The 20,156-nt window shown below is 35.9% G+C and overlaps 2 protein-coding genes across 2 annotated transcripts in view; one reads left to right on the top strand and one right to left on the bottom strand.

The window, feature by feature from the left end:
- Nucleotides 1-2,761: 2,761 nt before the first annotated feature.
- LOC129224814 (uncharacterized) lies at nucleotides 2,762-5,603 on the bottom strand. The gene is made up of 2 exons (XM_054859363.1): nucleotides 4,875-5,603; nucleotides 2,762-2,869 (listed from the first exon to the last, which is right to left on the bottom strand). The coding sequence occupies exons 1-2, from the start codon at nucleotides 5,601-5,603 to the stop codon at nucleotides 2,762-2,764; spliced, it is 837 nt and encodes a 278-aa protein (XP_054715338.1).
- A 473-nt stretch (nucleotides 5,604-6,076) lies between these two features.
- LOC129224813 (fatty-acid amide hydrolase 2-A-like) overlaps nucleotides 6,077-20,156 on the top strand; it is a 28,577-nt gene continuing 14,497 nt past the window's right edge. The window contains exons 1-2 of the mRNA XM_054859362.1: nucleotides 6,077-6,148; nucleotides 10,289-10,471. Of these exons, the coding sequence (XP_054715337.1) occupies nucleotides 6,077-6,148; nucleotides 10,289-10,471 (255 nt within the window). The remainder of the gene's footprint in view (nucleotides 6,149-10,288; nucleotides 10,472-20,156) is intronic.

Here is a 20,156-nt window from a genome sequence, read left to right as displayed (position 1 = left end):
ACATTACACCACAAACTGTCTGAAGCCTGTAATTTACCCCAAAGAAAACATGTGGAATAGAATGTTTTACCTTTTTTTTAGAATTGTTTATCATCGCAATGTAGCGTATTCGAGCTCTGGAGTTGCGAATGCTCAGGAGCCCCTTAGCACTTATAGCTCAGCAAGTTAGTACAAGTTAGTTTAAAACCGTGAAAGGGTTGCTTTTTGTTCCAAACAGAACTCGTAATGCATTTTTAATATGATTCTTTCTAATCGACGATTTAAATATTTGAGAATCAAATAAGATTGCGAATATCAATTGAAAGTGTGAGATTTCTACTATTTATTTGTTTGCCATTACATTTTTAAATTGTTACAAAACGAGCTGATGTGTGCATCACATGACTTCCTTTTACTCCAATTTAATGTCATTTCCCCATTACCGGCAATTTCAATGTGATTCAATAATTTACTCTCTAAATATCACCAACAGTGGCCAAATTAAAACAGATTTTTTTTTAAAAAAAACGCCAAATTTGTCCCCAAGTTGGCGACAAAACTTGGCGACCAAAAGACTAGCGATATATCGCCAAGTGTCCGCCAAATTATAAAACCACTTGAGTTTACATCGAAATTAACAATGATTTCCGCCCAAAAAGGGGGCAAAAGACCCTTTTGGATACATCCGAATGCAATCAAAAGGGGAGTGCACAACTAGACCCCACTAGGAGTCTACGTACCAAATTTCAACTTTCTAGGACTTACCGTTCTTGAGTTATGCGACATACATACGCACTTACGCACATACGCACATACATACGTACATACATACGTACATACAGACGTCACAAGAAAATTCGTTGTAATTAACTCGGGAATCGTCGTTATGGATATTTCGCGTGTCTATACATTCTTAGGCACTTATCCACATGTGGTGGAGTCAAAAAAAAACAAAAAAAAAAACTCAACATTCATTCGGGGGTGAGTAAAATGGAAATTAAAGTCGATTTTTGAGTGAAAATGTTTTCGCGAATACAATACTTCCTTTTTTGTAAAAGGAAGTAAAAAAAGAAAATAAGAAAATTAACTGTTTACATTAAGTTCGCAACTACTGAAATGAATAAATCCAGTTTCATGAAACATATTTATTTCAAGTGCACATTTTGAGCATAACAAGGAAGAAAAAAAAAGCTATTTTAAGTACAGTATTTTTTAAACATTAAATAAAGTTGTGTAGGTCATTTTTCTCTTTTAATTTGAAAAAATATAATAAAAATAAATTAGCAGGAAGAAATAAGCTTAGAAAAGGAAGAAAGAAAAATTGCTGAGATTCACAAACTTTTCTTTCCTTTCATCAAACATTTGAAATGATGAGAAGAAAAAACACTTGGTTTTTGATCTAAAATTAATAACATGCTCATTTCGAAATGTACAGAGATAGCATAAAAGAATATCCCAGTCTTAAAAATTTATATTTCATAAACTTTTACACTTAGAACTATAAATAATACATAAAAATAAGGATAAACACTGTGAACGTTTTTTTTAACGTACCTAACTACTTAAACGTGCACGTTCCGCACTATCGCGTCAGAAATTCACAACTCCAGAGCTCGAATACGCTACCTTGCAGTGATTAACAAAACTATTGAAAAAGGTAAAACATTCCATTCCACGTGTTTTTTTTGGGGGGGGGGTAAATTACAGGCTTCAGACATTTTATGATGTAATGCAATTTCAGAATGAATAAAAAAGAAAGCTTCCCACAAACACGATGAAAAATTACTGTCATTCACAAAGCAAGTTATAAGTTACGGCAATTGTTTGTTTTACCTTTTTCATCCGCCATTAAATAGTGGCTGCAGTGCCCTTTATAGTTTATTGGAGTTGCAAATTCCTTTCGGAGGGTTTTCTTTTTTTTTTTTTTTTTGGTAACAACAGTCCTTACACGTGTATTAACTACTGTATTAGGATTTCCAACAATGTTAAAACCAAATCCTCTGGGGTACGACGGTCACGGTTCAATGGCATGGAATACCCCTCAAAACAAATATTAATTAATAAACAAATTCTTAATAAAGCCATAGCGTGTTATCTCAACGCTAATTTCCTTACTTTATGGTTTTAATAATTTGCGAAGTTTGACAACTCAATTTCGTCGCAATTTTTTCAATTACTTCTTTGTAATTTGACACCAAAGACTGAAGCCCAATGTATTGTGGCCTTGCGGATAAACGGCCAAAACGAAACAATCATTTGTGAACTGGGATTTATGTAAGATTCGAATTAAAGAATTATTCAGATCAAAGCAACTGATTGGTATGAGATTGAATCAAGATTTGCGCTTACCTGAATTTATTCCCGTTTGAGACATCCTGTACCGGCCTGGAAAGGAAGTATTTGGCACATCGAATGGACTTCGAGAATGATTACACGAATTTAATTTCTTTCGAGTTTAATTGGAGACTTAAGACTACATGATTCGATTTATATGAAGACCAAGCGGTCTCAGCGTGCTTACACAGACATCCGAGAACACATGACTGAAAGTTTATAGTCTCTCTTACGCGCTAGTTGACTTCAGCGCCCTCTATCAATGTTTTGTCCGAAACATCTTCCGGGGGGGCACAGTCACTAATCGGCAGCAGTCGTATACGTCCTACAGCTCTGGTGACCTCTCCTGTGGCGGTTCGGATGCTGACCACTCGGGTGATGTCATCCTTCCCTGGAAATATTTTGGCGATTCGACCTAGGATGAATCCTTGGGGTGAAGCTTTGTCTTCTACCAAGACCATTTGTCCCAGCTGCAGTTGACGTCCTGCTCTGGTCCACCGGGTCCTGGGTTGAAGTGACTGCAGATAATCCTTGGACCACCTTCTCCAGAACTGCTCTTTTAGCTGTAATAACAACCTCCATCTGGAATAAAAACTAAGATGATTATTAGCGGAGTCAGATTCTGGGATTTCCAATAGAGGTGACCCGATCAAAAAATGACCAGGGGTAAGCGCTTGGAAATCGTTAACGTTGGTAGATAGAGACGTCAGTGGGCGTGAATTTAGACATGCCTCTATCTGGCAGAGGAGAGTACTTAGCTCCTCGAAATTTAGAAGCGCTCCTCGAGTGATTTTTACCAGATGACGCTTTGCTAACTTGATGGAAGACTCCCATAGTCCCCCGAAGTTAGGCGCGTACGGTGGAATGAAGTGCCACGTCACGTTTCTCGAAGCACAATAGTCTTGCACAATTGGGTCTTTGACCATTCTTACGAGTTCTTTTAGGTACGACGCCGCACCTACGAAGTTCTTCCCGTTGTCCGAATGCATATGAGTTGGTAGACCCCGACGTGCCACAAACCTTCGAAAAGCTGCTAAAAATGCCTGAGCAGACAAGCTGGAGACTAACTCTAAATGAACGGCTTTGGTGCTGAAGCACACAAAAAGGCATATATATGATTTGAATTCGCTCGCCTTGCGAATATGCTGACATTTTGTTATAATTGGCCCAGCGAAGTCAACTCCAGTGTTTTCGAACGCCCTTGAAGGTGTAATTCTAGATGCGGGTAAATCGCCCATTAGTTGAGTGGGCGGTCTAGCAGAATACCGGAAACATCTTATACACATACGAAGGAATTTTTTAACTGTTGATCTTCCATCTATTATCCAGAATTGTTGACGAATTAAGGATAAAACCATTTCAGTTCCTCCATGCAAACTGACTTCATGAAAGTGCTCAACAACTAATTTTGTGAAGTGATGTTGCTTTGGAAGAATAATAGGGTACTTATGGTCATACGGCAGAGTAGGATGCTTTGACAGGCGACCACCAACTCGAAGAAGTCCCTCGGCATCTAAGAAGACATTTAATCTCAAAAGTCGACTTGAAGTGGGAATAGCCCGTTTTTTTCTCAGGCAGTTAATCTCAGTATTGAAAGTCTCCTGTTGAATTTGTAGAAGAATGCACTTCAAAGACCGATCTAGCTCCGGAACAGTCAATGTCCCTGAAAGTCTTTCCTTGTGCTTCAGATTGTAGAAATAACGTAAAATCCACCCAATAACCCTAATTGTTTTCTTATAAGAAGAATATCTTTTAAGAAGGCTCTGCTCTTCAGATGCGGTGGTTGCCAGGAAAAGATCCTCCTCAATATGTGAATCGTTCCGAACAACATCTGGAATTGTAGACGGACTTGCCCAATTTGAAGCATTTTGGAGCCAGGTTGGTCCCGTAAGCCAAGTCTTATGATCTTTCAATTGGTTAGGAAAGAGTCCCCTGCTTGCACAGTCGGCTGGGTTCTCCCGGGAAGGAATGAAATTCCAGGACTTAACATTTGACATGGATAAAATCTTTGTAACTCGATGACGAACAAATTGGTTTCCGCTTGAGGGTGGATTGGCTATCCAACTTACAGTGATGGTTGAGTCACACCATAAAAAGGTTTTCTCATTACTGAGTGACAGTGTTTTTTTGATAGTGTTCACCAGTTCTGCGAGCAATAATGCTCCACATAACTCCAGACGGGGTAAAGTCAATGTCTGGACTGGAGCAACTCGCGTTTTTGCTGCCACGAAAGATACGCGCACAGTCTCAGAAATAGCACGGATGTAAACCACTGCTGCGTACGCCTTTGTGGAAGCATCGGAGAAACCATGTAGCTCAATTGTTGTGGCTTTAGCGCATTGCAAATACCTAGGTGCAGAGATATCCTGTAAGACGAAACTTTGAGACTGAAAGGTTTGCCATTCTTCGAGCAGATAATGAGGTAAAGAATCATCCCAACCTATTTTAGTTTTCCAAATCTCTTGCAACATTATTTTCAGTTTAATGGTGGCAGGTGCGATAAGACCAAGTGGATCGTATGTTTTAGCAATAACGGAGAGTAATTGACGCTTAGAATTTACATGTTCTGTAAGGACTGCCCGAACCCGAAGACTGTCTTTAGTTCCATTCCATTCAAGACCCAAGACTTTCTGATTTACGTCATTTTGAAAGGAATGGGTATCGGTAGAAGCTCTCATGTGATCAGGAAGATTCTCTATTACCTCCGGGTAATTGCATGACCATTTGCGCAGAGGGAAACCCCCACTTTCCATGAATTTTATCATTTCGGGTATTATGGATCTTGCTTCTCCAACAGATGCAGCACCGCACAATAAGTCGTCGACATAAAAATGAGTACGCGATAATTCTGACGCAATTGGAAAATTTTCCTTTTCATCGTCACATAGTTGATGGAGAGTACGTAGAGCTAAGAATGGCGCTGCTGACGTACCGTATGTCACTGTGTTAAGACGAAATATTTTTAGAGGTTCATCTTGATTATTCCTCCACACTATTCTTTGATAATCTTGATCTTCCTCAGCAATACGAATCTGACGATACATTTTGGCGATGTCAGCCACAAAAGCAACGGGATAGGAACGAAATGTTATCAAATTGCAAAATATGTGAGTCTGAAGTTTAGGTCCAGTAAGAAGAATGTCATTTAGAGAATGTTGATTAGAGGTTCTAGCTGAGGCATCGAACACTACGCGTAATTTCGTGGTGGTGCTATTTTCATTAACCACACCATGGTGAGGCAAATAATAGTGAGGGACCTTATGGACATCTTCAGATTTTACGACACTCATATGGTTAAGTTTCTCATACTCCTTCATGAATGTGACATATTGTTCCTTTAACGCGGGATTTCTATCGAGTTTCTTTTCTAGGAGATGAAACCTTTGATGCGCTTGGGTTTTGCTTTCTCCTAGATTCGAATTTACTTTTATGGGGAGCTTTACAATATATCTTCCATTTTCATCTCTTTTAACGGATTTTTTAAACAATGTTTCCGCGAGTTCATCATCTTCAGTTTGAATTTCTTGGATGGGCACAGACTCCACGGTCCAGAATTTTTGTAAAGTCTCATTTTATGACACAGTAAGGTGGGACACAGATTTCCGATCACTGTGGCAATGTCCGACTTTGCCTGCCAGCACATACCCTATTTCTGTTGGCAAGGCATCTGGTGTTCCGTGCTGACCTCGAAGAGGAGGGCCAATGATAAGACGTGTGGCTAGCTCAGCCCCTAGCAAAATGTCAATCTCTGATGTGTCATAGAATGTGGGATCAGCCAACTGAATCCCTTCCAGGTGAGGCCAAGAATGTTTTCTCAAACGGAAATTCGGAAGAGGTGAGGTTATTTGATTTACTACGAAAGCATTAATTTTCAGAAATTTTTTAGAAAAGTGTGCGGAGAATTCAAAGGTAGTCGAATGAAGAGAAGTTTCAGCCATAAGGCCATTAATCCCTATCAACTGATGAGATGTGTTCTGAAAATTTAATTGTAAGCGTTCCGCACATTTTCGAGTGATTAACGAATTTTGCGATGCATTATCAATCAATAATTTACACTGAATTACCTCTCCCGAACTACCCTTCACATTAACTAATGCTGTTGACAAAAGTACACACATTGAGTTTTGCCCCGCATTATTAGACACTGCTGATACCGAATGGACAGGCTCTGGAGCCACAGTATACCTATGCAACAAAGTATGATGGCGCAAAGCGCAACATTTACATGTGTATGAAAGTTTGCACTCCGATTGACTGTGATTATCCCTCAAACAATTTTCGCACAACTTGTGAGTTTGCACGACACCCCACCTATCCTCAAGGGGCATATTATTGAATTTTGGACATTTGAATAACTTATGATTTTGTTTGCACACAACACAGATATTTCCTTTCTCTACAACTGTACTATTTACAACTGGCTTACGGAATCGATTTGAATTGCCCATTTTATTTTCCCGATTATCCATGGGTTTACGGTTTGAAATGCTACTATCATTTCGACTTTCCCTTTTGTTTTCCAGACTTCGCGCTTCCTTTTCCATAAACGACTTAAAACTCTCTAGACTTGGTATACTGTGATTATCTAAAGTCAATTCCCATCTTTGTCTAACCAACTCATCCAATTTGGAAAGCATGAATCGAATTATCATTAAGTCACTTAGAGCGTTAGACTCCAAACCTAATGTTTTTAGATTTCTGACTGCTTCATTGCATCTATCTAACAACTCCAGTAGACCTTTCGAATTATCAACCTTTGTTATTTTAGACGAAAACAAGTTATTTATTTGAGCTAAGGCTAAAATGCGTTTGTTTTCAAATCTCTGACATAAAATATCCCAACAGTTTTTTAAGTTCTCTCCTTGGAGGGAAAAGCCACGAATTAATTTGGCTGCACTTCCACGAACAGCTGTCTGGAGATATTGTAATTTTTCTAAGTCTGTTAACTGACTGTTGTCAAGAATAGCCGATTTAAATATTTCTCTAAAACTAATCCAATCCTCTGTATCTCCATAAAAATTCATCAAAGTCATTTTCGGGAGTTTAAGAGTTTTTGCTTCCGGATCATTTCCTACCTTCTGATCAGCGGATCCCGAGTTCTGTGATACAAAGATTTCGATTTTAGCTAATGCTTCAAGCACTTGATCTGACGTTTGAATGTATTTATCATAAAACTCCTCATTATCTTCAATTAAAAGGAAGGCTGATTCCAAACCCCCTGCTAAATTATCCAATTTTGTTTTTATGCCCGTTAGAAATGCAATGTTTTCATTTTCCGAAATTAAAGTTCCGACTTTATCACAGTATCTAATACATTCTTTCGACAGAAATGTGAATTTAGACACCGCTTCACTCTGATTTTGCTTCTTTGATTTCGGCATATTAATGCTCAGAATCTTACTGTTGCAATATCTAACTTTTCAACACCAAATGAAAGAAAAAATATTCCGCAAGGAAAAGAATTTTAAGTTTCGCCACTCACTACTCATGAATGAAAAAACCATAAACAACGCTAAGAATCCTAGTCAGACTGTGAAACATAACACATGGCGCCAGGGGCCATGAGGGGGGAAAACCAGATGAATCCGCAACGCACAACGAAATCAAAACGAAATGAATTAGATTTTCGCAATTTTTTGATTTATTTCTACTTTTTAATTAGCTTAATTACCCTCGAAAGCTCTCCGGCTCGACGGACCACAAACTGAACTGGGATTTATGTAAGATTCGAATTACAGAATTATTCAGATCAAAGCAACTGATTGGTATGAGATTGAATCAAGATTTGCGCTTACCTGAATTTATTCCCGTTTGAGACATCCTGTACCGGCCTGGAAAGGAAGTATTTGGCACATCGAATGGACTTCGAGAATGATTACACGAATTTAATTTCTTTCGAGTTTAATTGGAGACTTAAGACTACATGATTCGATTTATATGAAGACCAAGCGGTCTCAGCGTGCTTACACAGACATCCGAGAACACATGACTGAAAGTTTATAGTCTCTCTTACGCGCTAGTTGACTTCAGCGCCCTCTATCAATGTTTTGTCCGAAACAATTTGCTAAAATTTGGCAACGGCACCTAAATTTCAATTGCCGAAATATCCCCAATAGTTGTTATAGCTGTAAACGCTTTTAGGATAATGACAAGGAATTTTGACAAATGGTTTTGCTCCTTCCTAGCTGTCTAATGAAGTAAAATCATACCTTTATGTCTATCCTAGCCCACTTTTTCATTAAAGTGAGTAAAAATAAGAAAACGAATTGTTTTGATACAAATTTTGCAATATCTCAGCATGAGATTAATCGGGCGGATGATCTCAGTATGAGATTTATCGGGCGGATGATCTCAGTATGAGATTTGGCGGTTTGTGATGCTGCTGAATGAAAATTATCACAATATATTCATTTGAAATGCTATAGCGAGTGTAGCGTAAAAGCAAAATCTCACAAAAAAATCTTTAAAGATCATTTTTATTTGAAAATTACTAAATATTTTGTCGAAACTGTTCCTAAGTTTGTAGTTGTATCATCGATTGGAGAAAATTATTATAACGTGAAACACATGACGAATTGGTGAAAAAATTTTGCATTGCTGAAATTCTGCATTTTAGTGGAACTTTTATTGTTCTTTTAAGACTTGACATAGATTTATTTCACAGATTACTTTACATTTTAAAGGCGTGATTTAATTATTTGGCAGATTGGGGACATTTCGATAATTGGGAATCTGGCGATCTTTCTTTATTGGCGTCAATTTTTGGCTCCGTGTGCATGCACGAGAGGTATTTTTTGCTGCAAAGCTAAACAAAGAGGACAGAAACATATATTTACAAAGGGTTACTATTAATCAGCAGGGTTACCAAAATAAAATTATTAGCGCCAAAAATGAGACGACCGTGCCAGATTCCCAATTATCGAAACATCCCCGACAGATTTTTTTTTTTCATTTTAAAGGAGCTTTTAGTTTTGTTTAATGGCTTGTTTTGTTTCTTAATTGATCATGAAACCTACAACCTGGACGGGAAATTTAGGGAAATAAGATAAGCCATCAAAAAACATTTAAAGGTTTACAAAATTTAAAATAATCCACCAAACCTGTCATTGCGGGGGGCAGGGCAGGAGATGATTCCTCCCCCCTCCTCTTCCCTTCAGTTCAGAATACTCTTTTCCACCCCTCTCGAACTGACGGGCCCGTAATCCACCAAATAATTAAAACAAATCACTAAATAACACTAAAATTTTCAGGAAGATATTGATAACTGGGAGGCTTGGAAATTTTTGTTATTGACGCCAACAATTTCGACACAACAGGCTAAGAACAAATTCATGCAGATACAGCCGAAAAAGAACGATTTTAGCCGAAAATTTGCCGATCGCGCGACCCCCAAAAATCCATTGAAAGTGTAAAAAAAACAAAATATTAAAAGCTACATTATTTGTTGCCAAATCTTCTCGACTGACCATACTACACTAGCTCTGCTGATTACAGCTAGTTTTTCTGAGTTGTCTCCAACACAAATATCAACAGTATGGAGCGATAAATAGTACTGACCAACCAGTACTAATGTATTACCAACATTTAAAAATAAGCACTCTTTTTTGCAATCATAAATCATTTGATCGAAGATAGCAGTACTTACGTAATAACGCCACCTCAGCTACAAATTTGGCGGGTTTTAAGAAATTTGGCGGTTTTCGAGAAATTTTGGTGACAAATCATAAAACAAAACATTATTATATTTATTTAAAATCGAATCTCTTTCAAAATTTTTCAAAAAACGCCAAGTTTCTTAATAAACAGTCAATCTTAAAAACAGCACTCAATTATAATGAGTGACTATTCATTTGAAAATATTTGAATACTCCACTAAAACTACACTTCATCAGCTTCTATAGATCGAAAAACAATAAAAATTCATTGCTCACCTAATCAAAGATTCCGTTAAAAACCTTACTGTTTCTCGTTTCAGATTGTGTTCTGGTCAGCGCAGTTGCTTCGAGCGATGACCACTTTGACCAGACCATTCTCTGAATGGATATTTGATGCTATCTACACGCTATTTATGGGTCCAACAAGGGTGCTTCCCCCGATCACGGACAACATTCTTCTTCTCTCCGCAGTCGAGTTAACTGAAAAAATTCGCAAGAAACAAGTAAGTACTAGCTACCAGGGCGGCTTGATTAGTCGCCTCCGGTGGAACATAATTAATGAACGATACATCAATTTTCAGTGCGGCGCACCTCTAGAACCATTCCATTACCAGCCCGACTCGAATCTCTCAACTATTAACTTGACTCATTCAAAAATCGAAACATTTCCGCTTTAAGCGGGACAGATTTTTAAAAAAAAAATACCAAGCACTTTTCATAATGCACTCAAAAGGACAAAATAACTCTCCTGGGTCAGAAAGGACAATTTAAGAATTCCTGTAGTTTTCGCAAATTCCAAGGAAATGATACCACAAACGAAGAAAAGTGCGGCTCAAGTCATGAAGAGAATTTATTATCACTATCTAGCTTACAATTATAACTTTGAGGGTTGAAACATGCACATTTTTCTTATTGGAAAAGTTCGGTTTGAAATGACTAGAATCGCACTTTTATTCGTTTGTAGTGTCATTTTCACGGAATTTTCGAAAACTACAGGAATTCTTAAATTGTCCTCTCTGACCCAGAAGAGTTATTTTGTCCTTTTGAGTGCATTATGAAAAGTGCTTGGTGTTTTTTTTTTTAAATCTGTTATTTTATTCTTTTTAGTGTAAATGTATTTCAGAAATAGAATAATTTGACCCTCACGAAACTTCACATTATTTTTTCATATAAACGCTCGGTATTAAAAGGGAAAAAAACCTATATACGTATCTAAAACTTTAAGCAGTTGGTACTAAAATTTAATCTTTGTTCCTCTCTAGGATTTATGCTTGCTAATTTCATGATTGCTTCAGAGAAGCCTTAATTCAAAATTTTCATCATGATTGGTTTTTTAACCCCCGACACACAAAGGAAGGGGGTTATACGTTTGACGTGTCTGTGTATCTGTGTGTCTGTCGGTGGCACTCTAGCGCCTAAACGGATGAACCGATTTTGAAGAAAAAAAATTATTCGAAAGGAGAGTTGATCGAGAGTGTTCTTAGCTAGGTTGCATCTTTGGATGACATTAATTAAGGAAGATATTAATTTAAAGCCTCTAAAAGGTTTTTCGCGATTTTTGCAGAGAAAACATAGTTTAAAAAATTTTATATTTTATACCAAAATAAAGAGAATTTTTTTCCGCGTCTGATAGAATGTGTTTGGAATCTCCATGTTTCATAGAATAAGCATTATAACGTTTTTAAAGCAGATTTTAATAACGGCTAAGCCTTAATTCACGCGATTGATAATTGAATTCATTGTTGGCCGACAAGGAAATTAAAAGCAATAATTTAAAATTTTTATCTGTTGCCAGTTTCTATTTGTTTACAAATAAAGTACGTGTAATTGATTTTTAATAGCATAAGGCTTTTAAAAGGGATCTTCAATTTTCCCTCTTAATTCTGCAGTTGCGACTCTGTCCATCACCACACTAGAATCACCACACTGACTCTAGTACGCTGATGCTCTGTCGGAGTTTTTTTTTTAATTTTATCGTTGCTTGTAACATTACTGTTGCAAATCAACAAAATTTGTAACAATGGGTTTTATATTTAATCATTTAATAGGGAAATTACACGAAATTTGCTGTTTTCCATCCTAACTGAAATATTAATTTTATTTTATAATTTGAATTTTTCAGCGCTAAGTTGTACCTTAAGATTAAGCAAATCATTTAGTGAAATCTCGAAGTCTCTAAGTGGTTTAGTTGCAGAGATATAAGCAAAACCAGGCCTCAGATTTCTCCGTGACAATCAGGCCAAGTATAATAAAAGTGCTTAAAAAAGAGAGAAATTATAAGCCACAATAAAAAGAAGTCATAATATTGAAGAGGCGATAGGGGGGGGGGGCAGCTTTGGGAAAGAAGATCGGAAAAGGAAAACTGGCGAGGTGCCAATAACCGATGGCAGAAACGACCTTTTAAATTGGCATTTTCACTAATAAATCTTCTAATTAATGTTGTAGAAAAACGAAAACTGCACCAAGTATAATGTCTGAAAAATTACGAATCTATCGATACCTGGTTCGACCGTCGATTCTTTGGCGTATGGAAGAAGTTAAAGTGACATAGACAAATAGATACATACAAACTCTCGTGTTTTAATATTTAAAATTAATGGAGCCAAGAAGAGCACCAGAGTCGGACCACAAATTTGTATATTTTAAATAAAATAGCTTTTCCAATGATAATACATTCTTCACTAGGCTGCTCAAGTATCCCATGGTCGTGAACTACATGTAAAAAACTGAAAATAACGTTTTTGAATTTAATAAAAAATGCGTGGAATGACGTTTTAAGAACGTGCTCCTAATTAGGATCATTCCGCTTTTTGAAGAAAATTTTTATCAACAGTGAAAATGCAAACAAAATTAGAGCATATATTTGTTTATTTATGTTTTTCATTAAAAAACTAGAAAATGAAAATATAATGAGGAATTTTGTTTTCTTAGCCAATTTCATAAAAAATTGTCCATCTTTGCATTGTGTTATCTTTTCACAGTGATTTTGAAAAGTGTACAGATAGAAGATATTTCTCTACTCTACTAAAACGATGCATACTCAATTTCATTACACAATTATACATCTTTTTAGAAATATGCGGCCAGAAAATGTAAAGAGCACACCAAAAACCAAAGTAGGGGTCCTACTTTGGAACGCATAGGGTGGTTGACTTAAGAAAAACAAACGCTTTGGATAACTTGGTTTCGTCACGTATGAAGTGTTACAAACTGTTTTCAAAATTCATTAACAGTTAATTCCTTCCCTCCTCTACAAGCTAACAAAAGTATAATTATTCTTACTTGTTTCGAAGTAAAGTGCTTAATAGTCACCCTTCAAAAATTTGGCATAGCACAAGTACAAACATACAAACACTACTCTAGGGTGGTTCAAAAAACTTTTTTTCAGCTAGACTCCAAAACACCCCCTTTTTTTAGACTTACAAATAGTATCATGCTGCAAACGTTTTAGCTTCTTATTCAAATTTTAAGATGGAACTCAATCACTCCTTAATTTAACATTAACCGTATCATAAAAAATGCCATAACTTTAGAAACATTTAATTTTCCCGGCTGTTTTTTTTAATAAATAATTATTTTATTGCAATGTATATACATATTACTAGTGTATTTTATAATATGTAGCATTGTTTTTTCAGTTAAATGCATTTTTAAGCCCCCTCTCCATATTATTGAAGTTTGAGGGAGGGGTTTAGCACCCTTTTTCAATTGAAATAGGAAGCTGAAAGTCTCCCAGTATATTGCTATCCACAAGTCTAAATATATTGAGAGGTGTTCCGTTACCTAGGAGAAACTTTTTTTACATGGATTTTTGAACCACCCTACACTTCTCACAAATAACTGACTCGAATTGAGCAATGACGATCTTACAAGCTGTTGACAAAGAAGTGAACTAGTTAAGACGTCTGCCTACAGGCGTTGCGTATTTTTCCGAATGCGTAACGCATTCGGAAAAATACGCAAGGGTCCTACTTAGGAGGTGGGGTCCGGCACTGATGAACATCTATCATTTTACAACTTTCTTTCAAAGCATTATTATTTAGCTCATAGAATTATTCAATAGAGACAAGGTAGAAAGTTTCTAGAAGTAGTTATTCTTGCTCTTTAACTTACTGTGAAGTTTTCGACAAAAACTACTGCGCACTGTTACAAATTTAAAACGCAACAACTTCGAAAAAGATAGCTCCGTATATCTGGCTTTATGCCTTACAGTGAAGCTAAGTACATACAATTTCGACAAAATTATTTAAATAAACTAGAAAGTCGCCCGTCAAGATATGACGAGTGAAAATTGCTTCTAACGAAGCCATTGCCTGTTTGGTGATATTTTGATAGTTGAAATTGTAACTCTAACTCCAGTGGATTAACCATACATTTCAGTAGGTAGCGTTTATTGTTGACCATTTTTTCATTTCTTCATTCCCCTGAACTGACGCAGTTTTACCAGTAAAGCTTAAGTTGCTGGATCAAGTTCAGCCTTGTTATAATAAAGCCTTTCCCTGGATTTTAAACATTACAAAATCATATTATCAAATTACCATGCCGTGGCGCGAGTTTCATTGTTGAGACACTCGATCATCGGCTATTATTTATATGAGGATGATCAATGTTGACGAGAACGATTGACCAACTTTGAAAGAGGTAGCGTCAATGCGTTAATAGGATTTAGACAAGCGCGGTGGTAAACAGACTGGTTAAAATCCATTTTGGAATTGAAAGAAAAGCTCCACAATGACCTACCATTTTATTCGTCGTCACGCGACAGGGCTTTGTTTTTCCCTAGGTACTATGATTCATTGGTTTTTTTCGCAGCCGAAACAAAAAAAAAAAAAGATGAGAGGCAGTGAGAAGCGAAGGGTTGTAAGTGGGTTTTAAAAGTTTTGAGTAAAATGTTTGGCTTTCATTGCAACGTTTTTCTAAATCATGCTATTCAATAGCTCGTGCCAGGACGCATATAAACAACCTTTACTCAGCCAGGGACCTTGTAATAGATTTGGGACTCCTGATTGGCCAGTCAAAGTAGATGCTTTGGCCATTTTTTTTACCATAGGCGGATTTAGGACTGAGTTCTTGGGGGGGCAGGATTTTTTCTTGGAGCAACATTTTTAATTGCCCTCCCCTCCCCCCCCCCCCCACCTCTCCCATGTTTTTATCTGTTTTCTGTGATGCATAAGGCCATTCTTTACTTTTTTATGTGCCGTTTTCATTACTGTGTGTAATCATGCTGTCCTTTTTGAATTGACCTTAAAAGAGAGGGGGCTGGTATTAAGAGAGTGACGCAGGGCTCCCTTTTAAGTGGGATATTGAATATCTCCAATTTTAGGCGGCCCGGGGGTCTCGGGAGGAAAATATATAAAATGGATATAAAATTCTGCCTTTTGAAGTCTTATAAGGGTTAATCCTTATATATTATTTCTGTAGCCTGTTTTTGGTTTCTACGCGAGATTTTCCTCAATTCTTGATCGATTTCTTTGATTTACACCTTATTTTAAAGCTTATCGTGCAGGCTACTGACGAAAAATAGACCCACGGTCTAAAAATTGTTTTTTCGAGCAAAAAACCTGTTTTAAAAAAACAGAATGAGGTTTTCGGTTAAATTTATAACTGTAACTTGCACTGTTACTGACAGAGCTGAATAGCTTGATCGGCAGAGCGTTCGACTGGTAACCAGGAGAATGCGTGTTCGGGCCCACGTCCGGACAAACTGCATCAAAAAGTTAGAAAAATATTGCGCATTACATGAACAATCAATAACAAATATGAGGGAATACATGAGATAGAAACGCTCCTAGCTATTATGAAAACTTGATGTAACACGGAGGTAAGTTGATACTCAATTGTAAGTTTTTTTTTTTTAAAGCTTTGACTCCGGTAAGAAAATTAAAGCATAATGTAAGCGAAAATATAAGTATCAGGTTTAAGATTTCAGACTACAATGGAATTGTTTTCTGTTCAGTAAAAGATAATAAATCGTATGTTGAAATATAGATTCTTCTAATGACTTTTTGACTCTTTGTACAAATAAAAAAATTACTACCTCAATTTAAAGGGTAATACATATATTTTTCTTCTTTTTGCAAAAAAAAACAAATAGCGTATCACATTTTTACTACATTTGAAAAGCTACGCTTAAAAAAGAACTTAGTTCAAATTATTTTGTATTTTAACCGTGCTGTTAAATGATGAACACGTGCTGCTATCTAAGCCATAACGGTTCAAACAGCCTACGATAACAAATTGTAAAAAATTTCAAAAATAAAAACACTTCTCTGTAAGAAAAAAAAATTTAAATTAACCTGTGGGTTTTTTTTCCGGTAGAGCGTTCGGCTATAAACTGTCAGAACTTCGCGCCAGTTTGGACTGTTCGACATAATAGCAAATTTACATTAATATTACGCATTACATGTACTCATAACATCTAACAGATAACACACGTAATAAAATAAATACAGTGGGAATGCTATTTAGTGTTTCGACTCCTTTATGCAGGCTACAGTTATTATTCAGATAAGTTGACTGCTAATCGAAGGGTGTTCTTCCCCTTTTTTTTAAGGTTTGAATCTGTCCAGACCACTGAGCATAATGTAAGCATAAAAAAAAGTATTAGATATACCTCAAGGGAATCCTTTTTGTGCAGAAAAACAATTTAATTGTATGCTGAAATGTAGATTTTTTTAACAGCAGTGTTCAACCTTTTGTGCAAATGAAAAAATACTACGCCAAATTGAAACTACGAGTTTTACCCAGTACCCCTTTAATTATTTATTCGAATACGATATAAAACATTAAAATTATTATCAACTTCATTAGTAAGAAATCATTTTCTACTCCTCGTGCTTTCGGCTGAAAAAAAAAACATTTTGTTTACGTTCGAAAAATTACACTTAAAAAACGGAGTCAGTTCAACTGGTTTTGTTTTTGAATTTTAAGGGTTCGATTAAAAGAAAAACATGTGCGGGCGTTTAAGCCGTAACGGTTAAAGCAGCCTGTTTTGGGAAATTGTTTGATATTTAAAAATAAAAACACTTATTTTCAATCGAATTTATTACTTCTCTAGAATGTTTGTTTCAATCGCTGCGTGAAATCTTCCTCATTCTTTAATCAAATTCCATGTTTTACGAATAATCTTAAATCGTATCATGCTGGCTAATAACAAAACATAGACGCATGATCTTATTATTATTTTTTTTGGCAAAAAGTTTTTTTGCTGTTTTTTACTATGCATTCCTTCAATGAATAGCATTCGAAAAGGAAGGCGCAATTGCTAGGTTTGTCGGAGTGTCGGGCTGTTAATCAGAATGGCGCCAGTTCGAATACGTGCCAATAAATACCTCTTTAATGTTTCTTTTTTTCCCGTCAGATGCTCACGTGGGCAGGACTGTATTTGTCACAATCGGTTTTTTCACATGCAAAATTACTTTTTTTTCACGAGTCACTCAGTCACACTTTTAATGATATTTATGTTTGAATTAAAAATACGTACAAGAAAAGGTGAGCGATGATCAAATTATCACAACGTTGTACTTAACGAGGTTTTGTTACTGATGTCTTCAAATTAAATGCCTTCTCTTGTGCGCTTATTTTTTTTCGGTTCTTCTTCATACTGTTCTTTCTTTGAAATTTTTAAAGAGCGAAATGCCTTATGAATCGATTCGAAGTACAATGCGGAGTTCCGCACGGGTCGACTAGTAAGAAATAATAGGCGAATCATTTTTTAAAAAAGTTTTACACTTTAAAAATGATTTGTGATGCAAGTTAATACTTTAAAGAAATGGTGCACAGATTTAGAGAATAGGTATAAAGAGAGTAACATACTACCCATTTGAACAATTCTTAATTTATACACTTGATAAGAAATAAAATTGAAGCACACTTTGCTTAGGAGTTTCAAAGACTTGTCTAATTATTTTCAAGGTTTGGTTAGTTAGATTGGGTTTTTGGCTGAAGAGCCCTGGTAGGCTATACTGCGCCAATTCTTTTCAGGGATTTTAGAACCAATAATTTGCACTTTCCAGTCTCTGAAATTGAGTAGTAGATTATACAGTTGTACAGTATTGTTCAAACTTTGTAAGAAACGGCTATTTTAAGTTTAAAAGAAAAAATAAACTTTAATTTCTCATTACAACTTTTTTTTAAATTATTAGTGCAAAAAACGAAAAGGAATAGGGGTAGTGTATCATTTTTTTCCCCGGGCTAAACAGATCAACAATATGCAGTAAAAGTAAGATAAAAGCAATCAATACAAAAGAATTTCCAAAATTCTGCATTCGGGATTAAATAAATAGCAATATATGAAGCATGTGAGTCACAAAAAAATTTATTTCAAGTAATATGTTACAAACGCGAGAACCATGATTTTTACATTTTTGATGCAAGATGTAGCAAGGAGCTGAATTTGACACATTTTGGCATTCCTCCCCCTACAATTTGTTAGAAATTTTAAAATTTAAGGTTTGTAGCCACAGGTTTCCAAATATTCAAGGTTTTCAACTACTTGAAAATGAAATTAGTTTTTCAAACACTTTCCATTTTTTTAAGGAACGAATCACAATTTTTTGGGAGTTAGGGGTCCACTTCAAAGCAGGGGCCCTAAGCTATAGCTTGTTTATCTTATGGGTAAATCCGGCCCTGCATGTAATTCACTCTTACCTGCAGATTTTTGTTTGATTTTTTGTAATTTTAACGACAATTCGTCAGTTTTTGCAATTAAAAGGATTTTTACGATTTTACCAATCTGTGTAAGGTTTTTATCGGTTTTTATCAAATTTCAGCAAATTTTTCCAAAACTTTTGATGACTGATTTACTCAGATTTCAATAATGACAATAATTGTCTCATTTAGACTTAGATGATTATGACTTACCTTAATTTTTAAACAGTATTTAGAAAGTAAGGAAAGTGGTATTTTCCCTCTAAGTAAAAAGATTCAATTAATCGAAACGTTCAGATAACTGACATTTATTCAGTTTGCGATAGTATTTACTTTTCTTTCTCAAAAAAAAAAAAAAATGACAAGCCGAAAATTTTCCAAGCGCATGAAGTACAGTTCTAACTATTATTTTCATATATATAAATTTTTTCCTTTAAAAAATAAAGAAAACACAGAAAAACATTTCATAAGGTAATAATGCGATCTTACAAGAATTGTGCAAAGCTTTCGTGCCGGAAATATATCTCCCTCACTTTTTATTTTATTCAGACGTTTTCCTTACAATGTATGATTCTGGAAAATCCGAAATTTAGTTTTGAACTGCTAGGGATTGAGATTCTTAATTTTTTCCCCTAAAAAAATTAACGCATTGTTTACAGTGATTTTACGTTATGTTTGTTCAATGGTTGGACAATTTTTCTAGTCTTTTGTTTCATTGTTACATACATTCGTTGAGTATGGTGTTAACTGTTACATTTGATAGTATTTTGCTGTACAAAAACCTTTTAGCTATGTACTTCTTTTGCAATAGCATACATTTCAAATGAGCCAATTTCATTTGAACGCGTGATACCAGAAGGTTCTTCAAAATCCTTCGTCTGTAACAATCCAAACATCTAGTTTTTGAAATCACGCAAATTGAAAATAGCGTTCTCAAAAGAGAGAAGACAAATCGCAACGAGTAGATCGTTCTGTTAGCGCAAATTGGGGAGGGGGAGGGAGTGTCCCAAACGTCAATTATTATAAGTGTTGCAGCTGAATGCATAGCTCATTTAGCCTATATTTTCATTCATATACTTGCCCAAATGGTTTTCAGTCCAAAATAGTGAATTTAGACCAATTTTCAGTACCCCAGTGACAGCTGTACTATTTGTATTTAATGTTCGGTTTTTTTCTTTTTCTTTTCTCTCTTTAGAAAAGAACATTGGCTATTCTCTTCATTCTCATTGAACTTTTCAAAAAAGAAAAAAAATCATGATTTTTTTTTTTTTTTTGTTATAAGATTTTGGAAGATAAGTTGTTACTATATGAACTCTTCTCAAAACTAGGGGGCATTGCATCCTCTGCCCCCCCCCCTTATAAATCCACCCATGCTCTTCTGAACTATTCAAAAACAAAAAAATAATGATTTTTTTTTATTTTTGGAAGATGTGTTGTTACTACATTAAGTCCTCCCAAAACTGGGGGGCATTGCCCCCCCTGCCCCCCCCATAAATCCGCCCTTGTTTTTTACCCTATCCAACACGTGAAGAAATTTCG

The sequence above is a fragment of the Uloborus diversus genome, chromosome 6 (assembly GCF_026930045.1).
Source record: "Uloborus diversus isolate 005 chromosome 6, Udiv.v.3.1, whole genome shotgun sequence".
NCBI lineage: Eukaryota > Metazoa > Arthropoda > Arachnida > Araneae > Uloboridae > Uloborus > Uloborus diversus.
Note: the sequence above shows the minus strand (reverse complement) of the source record. Positions and strands in the feature narration are given on the sequence as shown.